Below are 19,525 nucleotides of genomic sequence, written 5' to 3' on the forward strand. Positions count from 1 at the left end.
CTAAGGAAGAAGAGCTGAAATCTCTCCTCATGGCTGTGCAAATCATGGCATTACACTTCCTCTGATGGCTTCCTAAATTCAGCACCTGGGAACATCCCAATGGACAAGTGCTCCTGCAGCTGAGACAGGTCTGGCTTTAGCAGCTGTGGGTTTTGTGGGCACATATACACCGGGGTTTGGCCAGGCCAGAGTCTGAGCTGCCTCCGTATCTCACATAGTGGGTCCAGGTACATAATTACCGCAGTCCTGGGACCTGACCTCAGTGGATCTGGGCCAGTGGCCTGGTGAAAATGATGCCTGAGTCACCAGGGCCAGTTGCCGCCATAACCATTGCTAAGGTGGGACTGAGAGCAGTACCAACAGCAGTGTACTTTGTAAGCCCACACAATGGGCGGAAAGGAGACAAAACAGAGCACACCCACAGGTGGACACCTCCAGAGGAGGAATATTCAACGGCTTCTATCCCAGTGGGGGTGCTCCAGTCCTCCCGACCTCACACCGCAGATCAGAAACACAGCCAAGAAACAGACCTGAGGGCCTCTGCTCCAACGACTAGGGATCAGAACCCAACCCTGACAAGGCAGTGACAGCCACAGAGGAAAGGGAACTTTCTGCTGAATAAAAATCAAAATTAAGAAAATCAACAGGAAAGATCAAACTTGGGAAATGTTTGCAATATCAATATCTGGCAAAGAACTTAGATACAGATTAAAGAATTTTTACACTTCAAAAATAAAAAGACAATCCAATGGGAGAAAATGGCAAAAAATATATTTATGGATATGTTATATATATAAATGTAAAGTATATGTATCCATGAATATATGCCTATTGGCTATTTGCATGTCTTCCTTTTATTTTTAAGTGCCTAATTACATTTATATATATATATATATATATATATATATATATATATATATATATACACACTATTACATATAAAATAGATAACTAATAAGAACCTACTGTATAGCACAGGGAACTGTATTCAGTACTCTGTAATGACCTATATGGGAATAGAAACTAAAAAAGAGTGGATATATGTATATGTATAACAGACTCACTTTGCTGTACAGCAGAAACTAACACAACATTATAAATCAACTATACTCCAAAAAATTAATTAAAATATTTACATATATTGTATACAACATATATATTAAGTATATATAATTTATATATATTTAGAGATTGCTCCATCAAAGACGTACAAATTATAATTATGATGAGATACCACTACATACCACTATAATGTCTAAAATTTAAAAAACTGTTAATATCAAGTTTTGGTGTGGACCTAGAGAATCATGAATACATTGTTAATGGGCTTGTAGCATGAAAGCTTTAAAGTTAAATATACATTTACATATGACCAAGCAATTACCTAATAGTTCATACTTATCCAAGAGATATGAAGACTTAGGTCACACAAATTTGTTCACAAAAATGTGTAACACCATTATTCATAATAGGTAAAACTGGATATGACCAAAATATCCAAGATTTATTTTTAAACATCTTTATTGGAGTATAATTGCTTTACAGTGGTGTGTTAGTTTCTGCTTTATAACAAAGTGAATCAGTTATACATATACATATGTTCCCATATCTCATCCCTCTTGCGTCTCCCTCCCTCCCACCCTCCCTATCCCACCCCTCTAGGTGGTCACAAAGCACCGAGCTGGTTTTCCTGTGCTATGCGGCTTCTTCCCACTAGCTATCTATTTAACGTTTGGTAGTGTATATATGTCCATGTCACTCTCTCACTTTGTCACAGCTTACCCTTCCCTCTCCCCATATCCTCAAGTCCATTCTCTAGTAGGTCTGTGTCTTTATTCCCGTGTTACCCCTAGGTTGTTCATGACCTTTTTTTTTTCTTAGATTTCATATATATGTGTTAGCCTACGGTATTTGTTTTTCTCTTTCTGATTTACTTCACTCTGTATGACAGACTCTAGGTCCATCCACCTCATTACAAATACATCAATTTTGTTTCTTTTTATGGCTGAGTAATATTCTATTGTATATATGTGCCACATCTTCTTTATCCATTCATCCGATGATGGACACTTAGGTTGCTTCCATGTCCTGGCTGTTGTAAATAGAGCTGCAGTGAACATTTTGGTACATGACTCTTTTTGAATTATGGTTTTCTCAGGGTATAGGCCCAGTACTGGGATTGCGGGGTCGTATGGTAGTTCTATTTTTAGTTTTTCAAGGAACCTCCATACAGTTCTCCATGGTGGCTGTATCAATTTACATCCCCACCAACAGTGCAATAGGGTTCCCTTTTCTCCACACCCTCTCCAGCATTTATATGGTACTGGCACAAAAACAGAAATATAGATCAATGGAACAGGATAGAAAGCCCAGAGATAACCCCACACACATATGGTCACCTTATCTTTCATAAAGGAGGCAAGAATATACAGTGGAGAAAAGACAGCCTCTTCAATAAGTGGTGCTGGGAAAACTGGACAGCTACATGTAAAAGTATGAAATTAGAACACTCCCTGACACCATACACAAAAATAAACTCAAAATGGATTAATGTCCTAAATGTAAAGCCACACACTATCAAACTCCTAGAGGAAAACATATGCAGAACACTCTATGACATAAATCACAGCAAGATCCTTTTGGACCCACCTCCTAGAGAAATAAAAACAAAAATAAACAAATGGGACCTAATGAAACTTCAAAGCTTTTGCACAGCAAAGGAAACCATAAACAAGACGAAAAGACAACCCTCATAATGGGAGAAAATATTTGCAAATGAAGCAACTGACAAAGGATTTATCTCCCAAATTTAGAAGCAGCTCATGCAGCTCCATATCAAAGAAACAAACAACCCAATCTAAAAATGGGCAAAAGACCTAAATAGACATTTCTCCAAAGAAGATATACAGATTGCCAGCAAACACATGAAAGGATGCTCAACATCACTAATCATTAGAGAAATGCAAATCAAAACTACGTTGAGGTATCACCTCACACCGGTCAGAATGGCCATCATCAGAAAATCTCCAACAAGATTTATATGGGTGAACCAGTTGTGGTATATCCATACAATGTCATATCATACAGCAGTAGAAGGATAGAATTATGAGGAATGCAACAAGGATGAATCTCAGAAACACTATGCTGAGAAAAAAGCTAGACACACAAGAGTATGTACTTTATGTTTCTGTTTATATGACTTTCTAGAAAAGGAAAAATGAATCTATGGCAACAGAAAATATATCAGCAGTTGCCTGTATCAAATATGGAGTAGAGAGTGACTGCAAAGAGGAAAGGGAAAACTGCAAAGGGGGGTAATAGGAAAATTGTCTACCTTGATGGAAACAGAGTTACAAAATATTTACATTTGTCAAAATTCATTAAAGTGGACATTCAAGTTAGTATATTTTTTATATTATACCACAATATATTTCTTTTAATAAAATAATTATGAAGAGTAGGTAAGTGGGCAAAGGACCTGAACGGCAGCTTTAGCTATGTTAGAGCTGTAAAATCAAAAAAAGATCAAGTTGCCCCTAATTTAAAAACCAAGAAAATGCATAGAAGTTGAGGAATAGAGATTTTAACTTATTTTAAGAGTGAGTTTTCTAACAATTAGAGCTTCCTAAAAATGAAATAAACTTATTTTGAGTTGGCAATTTCTTTCTCAGTGAGGACATTCAAGTACAAGAGGACAATCATTTTTCAGGTATGTTGTAGAAGTGCCTTAGAGATTGAAATTTGCATTAACCAATATTTAAGATGATTCAATAACATCAGAAAATATGCTATATTTATATATGCTCTTTTATGGTAGAGTTCTGTCTATAATGTTTTCTAAAATATCCTTTGAATTAATATTTCAATAGTAGTCTCCAGTGCTGCAAATGTAGGCCAGAAAGTTAGATCTGTGCACAGTCTATTTTTTAAGAAGCTTGTAATCTGGAAGAGAAGATAGACAAAATTGTTGTAGCAAAATGCAGTAAGTTTCATAATAGAGATATCCTCATGCTCTTATATGACATGGAAGCAGTGTCACATTCTTAATATGTCATCTTTTTCTGAAATACTTCAGTATGAATTTCTAACAATGATAATAATTAATTAAGGCATGAATTATTTACGGAGAGATACTAGTTATTCCTAAAATATTTGGAGATTGTTTTAACATGAAGGTATTTCTTAGAATACCTCCAGTAAAGTTCCAAAACGTGTCTTTCAAAGCCTAAATGTGTTTGTACAATCCTGAAAACCTCAAGGAAAAATGTGAATGTTGCTGATTATCCACCATTTAAAGTTTTCTAGGCTTTGGCATTTTTCTGTAAGTATAAATAATTGACTATGAACTATGCAGAGAGTTGTTTTACCTGAATTTCTTTGAGATCCATCAGATGTGGCCATTAAAATGAGCCAATCTCCTCCATTACAACTACTCACTGTGCAGGCTTCTAGTCAAGCATTGGTGGAGATAGCGCAGCTCAATTTAAATGTAAAATTCAAGGTAATGTAACTAAACAAGTTAGTCCTATCCTTTTCCCCTTACTTTCCCTTAGAGAGTTTTTGAAGTTAGGGATTTGTAAAATGAAAATATTAAACCAAATTTAATAGCAAAATGTCCTTGATATCATTAGTGAAACCAAGCCCAGTTTCCATTTACCCCAAAGTATAAATTGCCTATCTGAGAAGCAGTTCAAATTTAAGTCATGTCAGATTGGTGGTCTTTCTGAGTTTCAGTTTGGAACTCTTATTTGAAGTCATTGTTTCATTCAAGAGCATCTCAATATCAATAGCAGGTTTTCTACTTCAGCAAAAGCCTTGATGTACATCAGTGCCATTGGGTCCAGAGGATAGCCTCTTTGTACGTTTTTTTTCTCCCAGTCTCACTGCAATGTTAAAGTCACTGATATCACAGAGCACATTTCTAATCCTAACTATATGCCCTAATTTTGGCAGAAATCCACTCCTCCACTTTTATGCAATGTATTAACAACCAGAAATTTAATTGTATTTGTTGAGACTGTAATATCAACGTGAAGCATTCCTTTTTTGAAGCTCAAATTCTTAACACTTGCTTTCCCCTTTGCAAGAAATACTTACTCCTTTACTCCCTTGTCCCCTTAGGCTACCTACGTCATACTTCAGTTAAGAAGACATTTCACAAGGGATGCCTTTCCTCATCCTTCCAGGTGAGAAAGGTTCCCTGTCCCATGGCTCATAGTACCCTGTCTATATTTACTACAATTAGTAATTATTCTTTAGATTGCAGGCTCTAAGAAATATGGACAATGCTTGCTTTTCCACACCTTGTATTACCAGCACCTAATGCAGTGCCTGGGACATAGTAGAAGTTCTATAAATATGTAATGATTGCTGAATGAATGAATGAATGAATGTGTTAGTCACAAGATAAATGCATAAATCGTATTTGTAAAGCACAATACAAAGTAATTTCATTAATATTAACCCACTTATTTGTACCTTTATACCCTTCTCTTCATTTATATATCTTAGAATTACTTTTAATTTTATCAGCAGGGATACAGGATTTAATGATGAAATTTTGATGACATGTATTAGAAATATTTGTGAGTGAGTAAGCACTATGCCATGGTGAGAGAGAGAAAAAAACTAAAAGCTATTGCTATATTCTTGACTCAAGTCATACTCAATATTATTTGTTACATAGTATATTACACACACAAATGCATTCTCACTGGCATGGTATCACCTACATTATTATAATTTCCATTTCCTTCCCAATCCCTTTAAAGCCCATATCTGACCCTTAGACTTATTAAATTGCATTGTTTTAAACCACTTCTCCAATTTGTCAAGGTCATATTACGGTCATGTTGAATTTTGATCTTGACAAAGTATTAATCAGTCTTATCAACTAAAGAGAACTGTAAATGACTAAATCCACATGCTTTTCTATCATCCTAGACTTGATGAAAATATTAAATAGCCTCTGGCCCAGGATTGACCTCTACATATAAAACTTCTGTCCACTTTGGTTGAGGAGGAACTATAAATGAGTTTCATTGTTCTACCTACTTTGTTTCCAATAAATAGGTCTCTGGTGCTGATCTATTTTTATAAATTTGTGAATGAATTCGATTTGTAACATTTTTATAATATTAATATTTAATGTCTGATTTCAAGTCGTGGATGAAAAAATGCTAACATCAATGAAAACTACTACTTGCCCAAATAGATTAATAATAGTAAGAACAGTTAAAGTAGATTTTAAATCTACTGTCATGTTTATTTACTTTCCTGAATTGTTCCCACTGTGCCACTTCCTTACTTTCTGAATATGACAGGTTCATGCATGACGTCCTCCTCTAGATGCTGTGCCATTAAGAAATCTCACTGATTATAATAGGTGATCATCTATGATGGATAATAAATATGCTTGTGCATTTTCAATCACAAATCCATGTCTTGCACACTGAAATGATTTTACTTGTTGCTTGATCACGGGGACTTCTTCCTCTGAATAAATAAGACTTGACTTTGCCTCTTTATGCAGTCATCTGCTCACAGTTCTGCCTCTCTCCAGTAGACTGTGTCTCCTTAAAGACAAATGACTATTCATTCATCTTTGATCCCCTTTGCTTAGCATGCATAGTAATTGTTCAACAAATATTTGTTTAATAAGTTAAACACCAGTATGCCGTGAAGTAGGAAAATCTGGAGATGTGAGTGGTCAAGATGGGGGGTGTGATTAAAGGACCCCTCTGAATTCTAAGAACAACATACTTAGGAGGGAATGCATGAATAATCAACAGGGCTGACTACTTGACAACTAGTATGTATTCAACTTTCAAATTCTATATTATAAGCATCCCTGAGTGTAAGTTGAAATGGATAGACAGGAATTTTTGTTTTATTTTTTCTAATGAGGAAGCAGTGTAGGTCTCTATTCTCATGGCCTCTGTTGCTTCCTATGAATATTTCTCCAATATCTTGACATAATCATTTTCAGGAAGCCAAGAGAGTCCAAAAGAAAATGACAAACAACAGAAATTGCTTTCATTTTCTAGTGTTTGGAAAAACATAAAAATAGGTTTAAGTTTTTCAAACATACTTAGATTTCATGAGATTTTACTTGGTTTATAATCAATATGATAAGATGCATATATATGTATATAGAATCATCATTCATTTTAAATTGGAAATAATGTGTATCCCCATGGCTGATTTGCAAACTGTCAATAATAAGAACCAAGCTTATGTCCTCCTAAGTCTTTTGTAGCCCCATTTTAACACATTTTCTGAAAGTTATTTCACTTCAACCACTCTAGATACTTTCTAAAAAAACAAGAGATGACTTTTTAAAATTTTCCTTTCAAAATGAAACTATTAAAATATGCTACAAATTGGTGCAATAATGGAAGCTACAACTTACCACGTAAGTTTGTTTGTAATTGAGCAAAATATGTTCCAATAATTTTTGCATTGTATTTGCCTTTCTCTCTGTAATTACTAACCCTTTTTCTTTCACTATGGAATGTGAATTTTGATTTCTCATCTTCAAATTTGCCTTTAAATACATTTCTACCCTTACTTTTCTTCCATCTGGAAGTTAAGTTTTCAAGAGAAAATTTGTTGCCACAAATATTGAATGACTTCATATTAGGAATAATTCTAATGCAACTACTTTGTATTTGGAAATGTGCCACTGTGTTTAGGAAGGCTAAACACATACTTTTGGGTAAGTTCAAAAAAGATTACTCCAATGATTCAACCAAATATATTTCAAGCATATTGATAAGAAATTTCAAACTAATTGTGTGTGATAGCCATCAATTAAAGACGTAAAATGAATGCCTGCTATTTGAAAACATAGTTAAGCCAAGGAAAAGCTGTGCATAACTAGCATGTTCTGTAAAGATAATTGGCTCACTAACGAAATTCTAACAGCCCATTCACATTTCTAGATTTTAATTGAAGAATGGATGGAAATAGTAAGGTGAGCTCATTGCCCAATACACATAAGCATGTGACAATTTTAATTTCTGCAGAGATGCCCATATTGTATGAAATCTTATTAATATTGTGATGGAATACAGTGAATCATGCTGTGAAAGAAGCACATATTTGTTGTACATGTGTTCACACACACACACACAAACACACAGATACACACACATTTCTTTTCTCTCCTCTCTATTCTCATTTCAGTCCCATTTTTCCTCTTCTTAGATAACTGGTATCATGAATTGAATATAAATACTTTGAATCCATGCTTGAACTTTTTACTATATGCAAATGAATCCATGAAAAACACATGACTGCTTTGAGTTTTAAAAATTTATATACATGTCATCATGCCAAATATGTAATCTTAAAAATCATTTATCATGTATATAATTAATTACTTCGAGTGAAGTATTGCATTGCATCTTAAAAATAGTTTATATATGTCTTTTGTAAGCAGCATAAACTGGAATTTTAAAATTTATTTTTATTGTCTCTGTGATCAAATGTATGGTGATTATTGATCTATTTCTCCTTTATTTTTCCATGTTTTATCCCTCCCGGTACTAACTTCGTTTAAACACATTTTTCATTCTCTTTTTATGGTCTACCTTTTTATGAATCATATATGAAATCTTCATTTTTAGTGTTTTCTGAAAAATTTGACATATATGTCTAACTTGAAAAAGTCTAAAACTAATTATCTCATCTTCCTCCTAAGCGGTTCATGGACCCCTCAAATTTTAAATCTGATCTCCAGTATTTCAGTATATTATCTAGTGTTTTAGTTTTACTTTGTACACACCCCCATTGGCTATTATTTTTTACACTCAACCGTTATTCAGATTCATTCCAACATTACAAATTTCTTTGCTGGTCACTGTTCAGTGCACCTTCCTACTTCCTTTTATGCTTATTTTCTTTCTTACTGAAGAACATTCTTTGTACAATGGTCTCCAATCTTGCCTAAAACACATGAGAATTATGTGAGAACTTTTTAAAGCTCCCATTATTGAAACACCGCCTAGATCACTTTGGTTAAAAAAAAAAATCTCCAAGTATTGGCTTCAGGCATCAGAATATTTTTTAATGCCTTCAGACAATTCCAACAGCTGCTGCTACTGCTTTAGTCATTTTGTTGTTGTTGTTGTTACAGTTTGTGGGTGGTAATTCCTCTTTGTCTATGAATGAAAATGTCTTTACTTCTTGTTCTTGAGTAGTTTTTTTAAAATGAAGTGTAGAATTTTAATTTGGACAGCTATATGTGCTCAGTACTTTGAAGATATTATTCTATTGTTTTCCAGCATCTACCTGTTTTCTGATAAGACAACAGCATCTACCTGTTTTCTGATAAGACAACAGATATTTAAAGCCAGCCCTCAAAAACAAGGCTTATTATTTCCAGGGCCCCCTTGAATTTCTTGGTTTCAACTCCTCCTCACTATTCTAATGTTGAATTTGTTTTTTCTCCTTAAATCCTGAGACTGGGGATCCCCCCATTTTTTATAAGCTTGTTAATTTTCTTTTTATGTGCTGCTACATGTAAAAGCAACATATAAAAGAAAACACAAGTATAACAAACTGTGTGTTCAGGTTGGAAGAAAGGATTCTCAATATCAGTTCAGCCTATCCTATTGACTGAAAGCATTTACCTTGTTTCTTTTACAACTAACTTGAATATTATGAGTCTTACATCTAATATACAGTACTCTTCACCCTTCTTGGAACGTCTATGCTCAATAAGGACATTGGTTGATTTGTCACTAATATTGCTTTCCCTACATGTGAGTGCATTCAGAGTTCTATCCTGTCCCATATACATAGCATAATCTTATATTTTGTATCTAACTGGCATCAGTTTTCCTTTTTTTTTTTCGATTTACTTTTAAGGTTTACTTTTAGCAAGACTGTACTGAAACACTCTTACACCTTAATAGATCTAATTGTCTGGACTTAAAATAATAGATTTCTCTATCACAGGGGCATTTGTCTGTACAGATACTGATTTCTGTTCTCTGCACATGTTTTCATGTTATATGCCCAGTGTAATATGAAGCGAGTTAATTTATTGTGTTGCATATAGTAAAGAATCCAGCAGAATAATGTTATTTAGGGTTTTTATTCCCATTATTTCTATGAATAACAACAACATCAACAATAATAGTAATAGAAAAGATAATTTCTACCTTTAGCAAGTCTCAGTTTTTTCTTAAATGCAGTAGAAGGCCCTTCACACTCTATTTGTCAGCTTGGCTTCAGGTTTTCCTATTGTTGGCTAGAAGACAGATAAAGGGGATTATGGACAGAACTGAGCCTGGTTTCTGCTAATCTCCAACTTGAATTCTTTCAAGGGTTGCAAAATATGATTGAAGTATTTCACAGGCCTTTATAACCTTTGTCATCTGTCTGGTATATGTGCCATCACGGGTGGATTTGGAACTGACATTTTATATCTCTGATCTCAACTGTATAAATATTTGTTTAGACTGACTATCAACATAGAACACAGACATTCTCTTCTGATGTATGGATGATAGAATAGTCCTTAACTGGGCCCCTAAGGATGGGGCAGGCACAAACTAACAGAGGGCAATGAGGCAAATTTTCAATGAACTCAGATTTTATATTTTCCTTTAGGTAAAAGAGTGGTTGCTTCTATACCAAAAAACTATTTCTTATAATTTGGGTTACATTAAAAATATCTCATATATACAACCATTTATCGGAATCTATAATAGTGACTTGGTTTTCTCAAATACATTATATATGGAGTCCTTTAGACTGGAATTAAATTAATCATGGTGGTATTTTTTTTTCTATAGACTTCCCAGCTATTTTCCCCTAGGAAAACTCTCTTAAATAATCAAGAGAAATAGTTTAGGCAACATTTTGTAAATCATCACCCTTATTAGATGAATTAATATTCTTGAAGTTATAGCTCATTTCATGGAAATCAGATTAACCTGATGTTATGGGCATTGTCATTTATCAGTAAGTTATTTGTTAATATGCTCTGTATGTGACATAAAATATGTAACTTTAATAAGAGAATGGATCACCTCAAATAATTTAGCAAATCTTGAAAATGATAAGGATTAAAATTGTGGATGTATAAAGGACACAGAAGATTGGAGAACTTTAAAACCATCTATTTCTCTCCTGTTTCCCTCACACAAGGAAATGAAGGCTGACACTTTAGCATGGTTTGGAAATCCTTCTAAAAAGTATCTGACTTTCTCTTAGAATTAACAAGTAATTTAAAGTTTTAAGAACTGCAGAACTGATCACATGAATTACCGTAATTTAGTCAAGAATTTTTTTGAATATCCACTTTTGACAAACATTGTACATATATATACCAGGTTGTAGAGATGAATAAAATCATCCTTAGTCTCATATAACTGAAAGAAAAATCCCCCAATATTAGTGAATACTGAGGGATTAAGGATGATGCTATGAGAAAATTTTTATAATGTGAAATTTATTAAGTTAAATAAAATATTGTGCTTTTGAGATTAGAATGACTTGGTTTTGTTCTAATGATACTGACGATAGAGAGTGGTTGTATTTTGCAGAAGTTTTATGGGAGCAAAATAAAAACTTGATAATGTGATATAAATTTGGTCCCCCAAGGCGATTTTTATTGTTATTTCTATTGGTGTTGTTAATGAGAGAAATTTCTGTGATCTATTAGAAAAAAAAATGTGGATATCAATATCTAATCTAAAAGAAGGACAAAATAATGGATAATTAGAGAATATATATAACCAGTAAATTAAAAATATACTCACATGCTAAGGAAGCACAGTGGTGGAAGTTTTGCTCATCATAAAGCTTTAACAGTGAGTAGAAGGTATCTTGGTGTCTTGGGTGTGGGAAGATATGCTAACAACCACTGATAGATCCGTTGTAAAATTTGGAACTGTTTCTTTGGTATTAAATTTCACTTAAGACCTGTGCTTCTGGACAGGATGGAGTAATAGGAACTGGATTTACTCTCCTGGCTTAAACTGCTAAAAGTAAAAATATATATATATATATTAAACAATACTTTTAGACATTGAACAACAAACAGCACAAGACAACGGTTGTACAAAGCTGTTAATTATAATGATAACCCATAAAAACCAGTGGCATAATGTTTTGTGTAATACAGTTAAATGTTGGTGTTTGAACAAGTCCCTGGTCACCTGTGAAAAATAAAGGTGGATTCTCTTTTCATATTTATTAACAAAATGAATTTCATAGGGATGCAGTATTTAAATATGTTAAAATACTACAATTACTAGAAGAAAACATTTTTGTTTTATTTAATAAGAGTTAATTTTTTAAATTTTTTATATTTTTATGTGTTGCATTTATTGCTTTAAGATTATACAAATATGTTTTGATATAATTTAATACATGCAGCATCAACTAGAGTATTCAATACACAGAGTATTCAATGGGTATAGGCTTAGTAGTGGGACCAAATTAGCTCTAGACTAAATTGTTTCACTTGCAGCCTAATAAGGCTTACAAGGAAGCCTCAAAATGATCAAACTATTTCTTAACTACCTCTTTGAGCAAAGTTACAAATATTTTAAAAAAATACAAATACGCTCTGCAACCAGTAAAGTAAAATTCACAATATCTGACATGCAATCTAGAATTACTAGGGATGCAAAGACGAAGGAAAATATGACCCATAACAAGGAGAAAAATTAATTAATGAAAACAGACTGAAAAATGGTACAATCAGTAAACAAAGACATTCAAACAGTTATTATAACTAATTTTCATGGGTTCAAAAAGTTTAAAGGAAAGCATCAACATCTTAAATAGACATATAGAGGATATAAAAATAACCCAAATTGAGTTCCTAGAGATGAAAAATATAGTTTCTGAGATGAAAAATCAACTGGATGGGATTAAAAGAGATGAGGCAATGCAGAAGCAAAGATTGACCTCCCTGCAAAAGCAAAATTTTGTTATTATAATCTGTCCCACTGAGTAGTCCAAATATAAAGTCTGAAATGCAAAATGCCAGCTTGGTCATCTTTTTCCATTTCAAGTTTGCTTTACCCTTTCTGGTTTGTGCTTCCAAAAATAATTAAAGTATAAAATTATGAAAATTGTATTCAATGGTATTAAAATGAAGCATCTACCCATTTTATGGATTGCCCTGCATAATGCAAATATCTAAAATCTAAATATTATGTGTATATATACATATATGTATACATACATATATGTATATATATCTCACTAGCAGAATGAAAAGAAAATATGAAAGTACAACACAAGTTGTGGAGGAATAGAGTAAAGGAAAGTAAAATGATAGTATTTTTGTTTTTAGATATAGTTGCCCTACGCAGTGGAAAAATGATATACGGATTAGCATATTTTGTTTTCTGAGAAGCATGAATCAATTTAAAAGATGAAAGGGCAGATGAATTTAAAGAATCATTAATTTAAATACATAATCAGTCTTCAATTTTTTTGTTACTGACAACATCCCCTTTAAGATTTTCAAAATGCTGAAAGGTGGGATTCCAAGATTTTTAGTTGCTATAGAAGCAATTATTAGCAAATCCTTTCTTCTAATCTCATTACAGAAAATAGTGCCCTTTGTGCCCAGAGAACTCCCATTAGAACAGATAGCTAGTGGGAAGCAGCCACATAGCACAGGGAGATCAGCTGGGTGCTTTGTGACCACCTAGAGGGGTGGGATAGGGAGGGTGGGAGGGAGGGAGACGCAAGAGGGAAGTGATATGGGAACATGTGTATATGTATAACTGATTCACTTTGTTATAAAGCAGAAACTAACACACCATTGTAAAGCAAGTATACTCCAATAAAGATGTTAAAAAAAAAAAAAAGGAACTGCATTTCGGAGCAGCTCAGAACATAGGGTGTACCACTCTGGAGCTATCCTACATTTCCTGTGTCTGATTAAATATTGTGTATATATGCTATGTATTTATATCTCCATCTAAATATACATCTATATCTCCTAAAATACTCTCTCACATATAATGAAGTCACAGTTTCCAGATAGTTGTTCTGGTAGTCATTAGACAAAATATAGTCTCATTTATTTAAAAAATGTGAAATGAGAGAAATGTATGAAAAACTTGATCCATCTTCTGACTGAATTTGTGGTATTGGTACCTTCAGAAGAGGAAATAATTAATTTATTGTAAATTATTTTATTCCTCATTTATTAGAGAGGAAATTTCTAAACTGAAACTGTTAGGGCTTAAAGGGTTTTTTTCCAGAAGATAATATCTGAGGTTCTCACCTTACACTGAGCAGTATATCACTAGTAAACAATCAGACAAATATGTACATTATTAAGTTATTTTCTTTTCACCTGGCTTTTTAATACTATCATCTGATATACATCATATTAATTGACACTGCAATTTCTTCCTTGATTTGTATATTTTTTTCTACAAACACTTTGCATTCCAACTTCCACGTATCTGATTTACTCATCCCTGTGATGGTCTTCATCTTCAGACATCTTGCTGTCTGGGCTGTTCAACCCTGTGACAGTAAAAGCACACTCACTAGGGACTAGGAGTTTGAGAAGGACTTAGAAAATTGTTTGGAACCTGAAAAAAATGGCTCCAGAATATGAAAACAAATCTGCAAAATTGAGATCAAAACCTGTGTAATTAATATTTTCAACTAATATTACTACAACAGCAATGTTACTCAGCTTTCATATAGTTATCTATAAATTATACTGGATATGTGACTTGGGCACATTTTAATGCATTTGATAACATTTAGGGTAAAGCTTCTAAAAGGGCAATTGCCTAGGACTGAGGAAGGTTTAAAAATGGCCCTGCACAGAATGAACTAGAAGTGACTTCAGTGGGAGGCTGAGGCAGAGATGCTGGACCCGGAGAGTGACAGAGCAGGTGTACATTGGAGAGAGCTTTCCTATATAGGAGAGCCAAGAATTTGTTACTTATTGAGGGGGGAGCATGAAGGTAGCGGACCCTATAATGAGAATCCTAGGATTGCTCCTAGATTTCTAACTTGGATAACTGACAGGATGGTACTCTTTGGTGAATACTAAAGGAACAGCAACAGCAGCAAAAGTCTAAGAATGGAACTTTAACATATCATAATGCCACCTTTAAACTAAATTTGGTATTCTTCTCCTTTTTGAATGAATGAAAATACATTAATTAAAGACACACACGGGCTCCCCTGGTGGCACAGTGGTTGAGAGTCCGCCTGCCGATGCAGGGGACACGGGTTCGTGCCCCGGTTTGGGAAGATCCCACATGCCGCGGAGCGGCTGGGTCCGTGCGCCATGGCTGCTGAGCCTGCGCATCCGGAGCCTGTGCTCCACAACGGGAGAGGCCACAGCAGTGAGAAGCCCGCGTACCACAAAAAAAAAAAAAAAAAAAAAAAAGAAGACACACACATTCACACACCTGCTAATATCTGCTCTTCTGCAATCATGTGTTTTCTGTATAGTGTCTAAATATCTATGCCAGTTGAAGTAGTGCTTAAACACTTCAATATGCCTCTTTTCAGCCAAAAAGAAAAACTGTCTATGACTGTTTCAACATATTTTAAATATATGTATAATCATTGCCAACTTGTCTGCTTTGCAGATTCTAGTTTCCTATACAATATTTAATATCTCCCTTTATTGAAAATGTCATTGCTCAGTATTATGATTGTTTTTCATTTTTATTATATGTCTGAATATTAGAATTATTGATTAATCTCTTTATTAATGGAATAATCTCAGCACAATGTTAAATACACTTCTTCTCTATCATTATTATATGTTATTTTAAAGATTTTCCATACAGTTACTTTAAACGGGATTTTCAGATTTTTCAGGCTTTTTGAAGTCAGTAGGATAGGCTCCAGTGAGTAAAAGAAATGCTGAAGAACAACAATATGAATTAAACAAATTTAAGTAGTTAAGAAAGCACTAATCTAGTCATTGAGAAATGAATACTAATATTTACATAGTATGTATATATAAATCAATAGTTTCTAAATGAGATAATCTACTGAACAAAATATCTTAAAATATGAATGAAAAGATGTTGTAAAATCTCTATATGATTAAAGTACAAAAAATTTTATAAGCTTGGAATATAAATAATAAGCACATTTTTGCCTGGGAGACAAGTTGTTATCTGGGAAACCTCAAGACATTTTGTAACTTATCGAAATCACTTTACTATCAATCTTGAGCATTTCTCCTATCAACTCTATAATTAGTATTGGAAATTACCATGATGACTCTGTTTCACTATCAGGAACATTGAAGAAACTATTTAAAGTGCTAAACATTGGTTTTAACAAATAAAAAACAATTCATCTGAAGAAGATGTTACAATGAGCTGAGGAATTAAAAGATCTCAAAGTAGAGAAATTTCACTGACTGCAGTATAAACAACTTGAGGGTAGAGAGTGTCTGTTTTTCCTGTTTGCCCTCCAAATTTGGGAACAGTTTTATATGCACGGTGCAGCGTGATAAGCAAATGTTTAACAAATGAAAAGTACTGAATTCATTACCTTGTGGTACAAATGAGGATTTCTTTTGTACTGTAACTAGAAGATTTTAACTTCAGCATTATGAATTATTAATGTCTTTATCTGATTCCCAGTTCTGTGTCAACCAAACTTATTTGAGTGATAATTAGAGGACTTCATGTTTATCCTATCTTCTAGGATTTCACTTTTGCATATCTGTTAATTCATAATTTTGACATTTTTATAGCACAACCAAAGACTATAAAAACACATAGAGCAAGCATTTGCCAAAGAACTCTAAATAAAACACATCTCAGATATGAAATTAGATCCATGCTTGGTTATACTTCTAAGTGCTTCATCTAAAGAGAGACGTGCAACACTGCTGCATGAATTCATCACCTAGGGTGACTTTTAAACCTACCAACAGCTGGCCCCTCTATCATATCTGATTTTATTCAATAGTCTAAGTGATAATAATTTTTGGATCAAGAACTTTATTTTACTGGTTGTAAAGGTGGGCACATGCACACGCACACAATCCCCAGTGCTTTTAAAAATTGTGGGACAGAATTAATCATAACTATTGAGTTTAAATGCCATTTATCAACTTATTAAAGTGCAAGCATGCAGGGAAAATAAGCTAAAGACAAGACTTTCGTTTTTCAATTTATTTTTTAAAAGTCTTGTAGAAATCTTTATGAAATTAACACAAAATGGTGGTACCAAAAATCTTATTGCTTTGTTTATTCCCTAGTCTATGGCAATGTAAAGAGTGGAAGTTAAGCCGGAATTTAAGTTAAGGAAAGCTATATTGTATAAAGTTTAGCCAAAATTCTCTAACTTGCCATATGTTTTCAAATAAATAAACTTTCTATTCTCTTCCCTCTCTCCTCATCTCCCTTAAGGTATGTCAACTCTAACCCCGCCCCCCCATACACACACCTTGTTGCCTCTGATATTATCTCCTCTACTAGAGGCGCTTTTGTACTTATTGCTACACAATAGTTCAACAATAAAATGTGATAACTGCAGGCAAAGTTGTTTCAAGAAAGAAGGTAAATGTCCTTACACATTTTCAACATAGAAACAAAAAGTTTACAAAACAGCAAAATTAAAAAAAAAAGTTATAGATAAAGTTTGCAGATAATGTTGTCATCCCTCTTAAAAGAAGACGGATAAGGCACAGAAGAAATGTAGTGTTGAGGACAATGAAAATCAGCAGTTATTGCAATCTATTTATGCTGCATTCAATGGATTTAGAAGACAGAGGCTTGAGTGCTGTCATTATTACTTGTTTGCCATTTGATGGTGGGCAAAATATTTAATTTCATTGGGTTTCTCTTTCTATGCCTCTAAAATGTGGATTCCCAGGCTAAGAAAATATTTCAAATCTTTTCTATGTCTAGAAGTCACAGACCTTAGTGTACCCTTTATAAAGGCCACATTTTCACAAAAGATAGCATTCTTGTAAAACACCTTTATAGAAAGAAAAAGCTATATTTAGAAAGCCCACTCAGTGTCCAGGGTTTTCTGAAGTCGTACTGCTGTTTGTAACCAGGTGTAGGCCAGTAGGACAACACATTTGCTTTAACAACTGTCCAGATTTCTTGGAGTTAAAGATAAGTTTTTCGTTATTCTAAGTGTTGACCTAAGAAATTATTGAAAATAAGAATTGTTCTAATTTACTTCTTGAATTGCCCAGTTCTTACATGGCCTGACATGAAAGGTGATTTAAAAGATTGCATTTAAGTTTGGACATATAGCCTTCATCCTGCTGTTTCATCACAGACCTCTTACAAGATAAACACGTGCAACCATTTTGAGTTTCTGAATGGGAGTGCTCCTTAGAGTATTTTCCCCTTATAAATTTCTTGCCAACTTACTCCAATTTGAATGCAGGTAGAAATTTATAAATTTCTCCAAGAACTTATTTTTATTTTTATGAATCTTACTGATTTTGTGTTAATACCGAGGACTTTATCAAATTCATAGACATTTGATAGAATAAAAAGCAAAAGCGTAATTAGGAAAAATCCAAAAACCTCAAATAGAAAATAAGATGCTATGTTGTTAGTAACAGAAATTAGCACAAATAGACTGAAAAACTGACCACCATTGTAAACTGAGCTTTTAACTATGGCAGTCGCCAGGAAAAGGAGGGTTACTCCTCTTTTTTTGCCTTCTTTTAACAATCTCGAAAATTAAAGAAAGATTGAAATGACAATAAAAATAATTTATTTCCCAAACCATTTGAGAGTAGTTGCTAACACAATGCAATGTCTCCCCCAAATCCTCTAGTATTTCCTACAAACATATATCCAAATATAATCATGAAAATAAGGAAATTAACACTGACACATGACCACAGAGCTACTAATCCTCAGACCCCTTTCAAGTTTTGTCAATTATCCCCATCATGTCCTTCATAATAAAAGGATCAGCCCAGTGTCACATGTTGCATCTAGCTGTCCTGTCTCTTTAGTTTTTTAATCTGGAAAATTTTCTCAGGCCTCCCTTGAATCTCATGAACTAGAAAGTTTTAAAGAATATGGATCAGTTATTTTGTAGGATTTAGCTGTTTGTATTTGTCTCATGATTATTCAGGATATGTGTAGTTGGCAGGAATAACACAGTGGTGAAGCTCTGTTCTTCTCACTGCTTCCTATCAAACAATTTTGGCAAACTTTTAACTTGTAACCTTACTGGAATATCATGTTACTCATTTGATTAAGGTGTATCACCCAGTCTTCTCCATTGTAAAGTTATTTTTTCTCCTTCATTATTAATAAATTTTGTGGTAAGGCACTTTGTAATTATGTAAATATCCTGTTCCTCATCAAACATAATTTACTCAATTTAATTATTTAAATCAGTATGAACTCATAGACTCCTATTTTATTCAATTGACTATAATACATTTCTGCCATTATTTATTTTGAGGCTGAGATTGTTCAAGATTTGTCCAGTGGAAACCCCTTCAGTTTGGCTTCTATATCCTTTGATGTTTCCCAATTATTCTGTGATATCTCCCTTCTTTTTT

At 33.6% G+C, this 19,525-nt stretch overlaps 1 protein-coding gene across 1 annotated transcript in view; it reads left to right on the forward strand.

Annotated features, from left to right (window-relative positions):
- Positions 1–290: 290 nt before the first annotated feature.
- LOC309807016 (E3 ubiquitin-protein ligase RLIM-like) overlaps positions 291–19,525 on the forward strand; it is a gene marked incomplete at both ends in the record, with an annotated part of 156,523 nt that continues 137,288 nt past the window's right edge. Inside the window, one exon of the mRNA XM_082626191.1 lies at positions 291–467. Within this exon, the coding sequence (XP_082482317.1) occupies positions 291–467 (177 nt within the window). The remainder of the gene's footprint in view (positions 468–19,525) is intronic.

Source organism: Mesoplodon mirus (assembly GCF_964341445.2).
Source record: "Mesoplodon mirus genome assembly, chromosome: 1".
Classification (NCBI taxonomy): Eukaryota; Metazoa; Chordata; class Mammalia; order Artiodactyla; family Ziphiidae; genus Mesoplodon; species Mesoplodon mirus.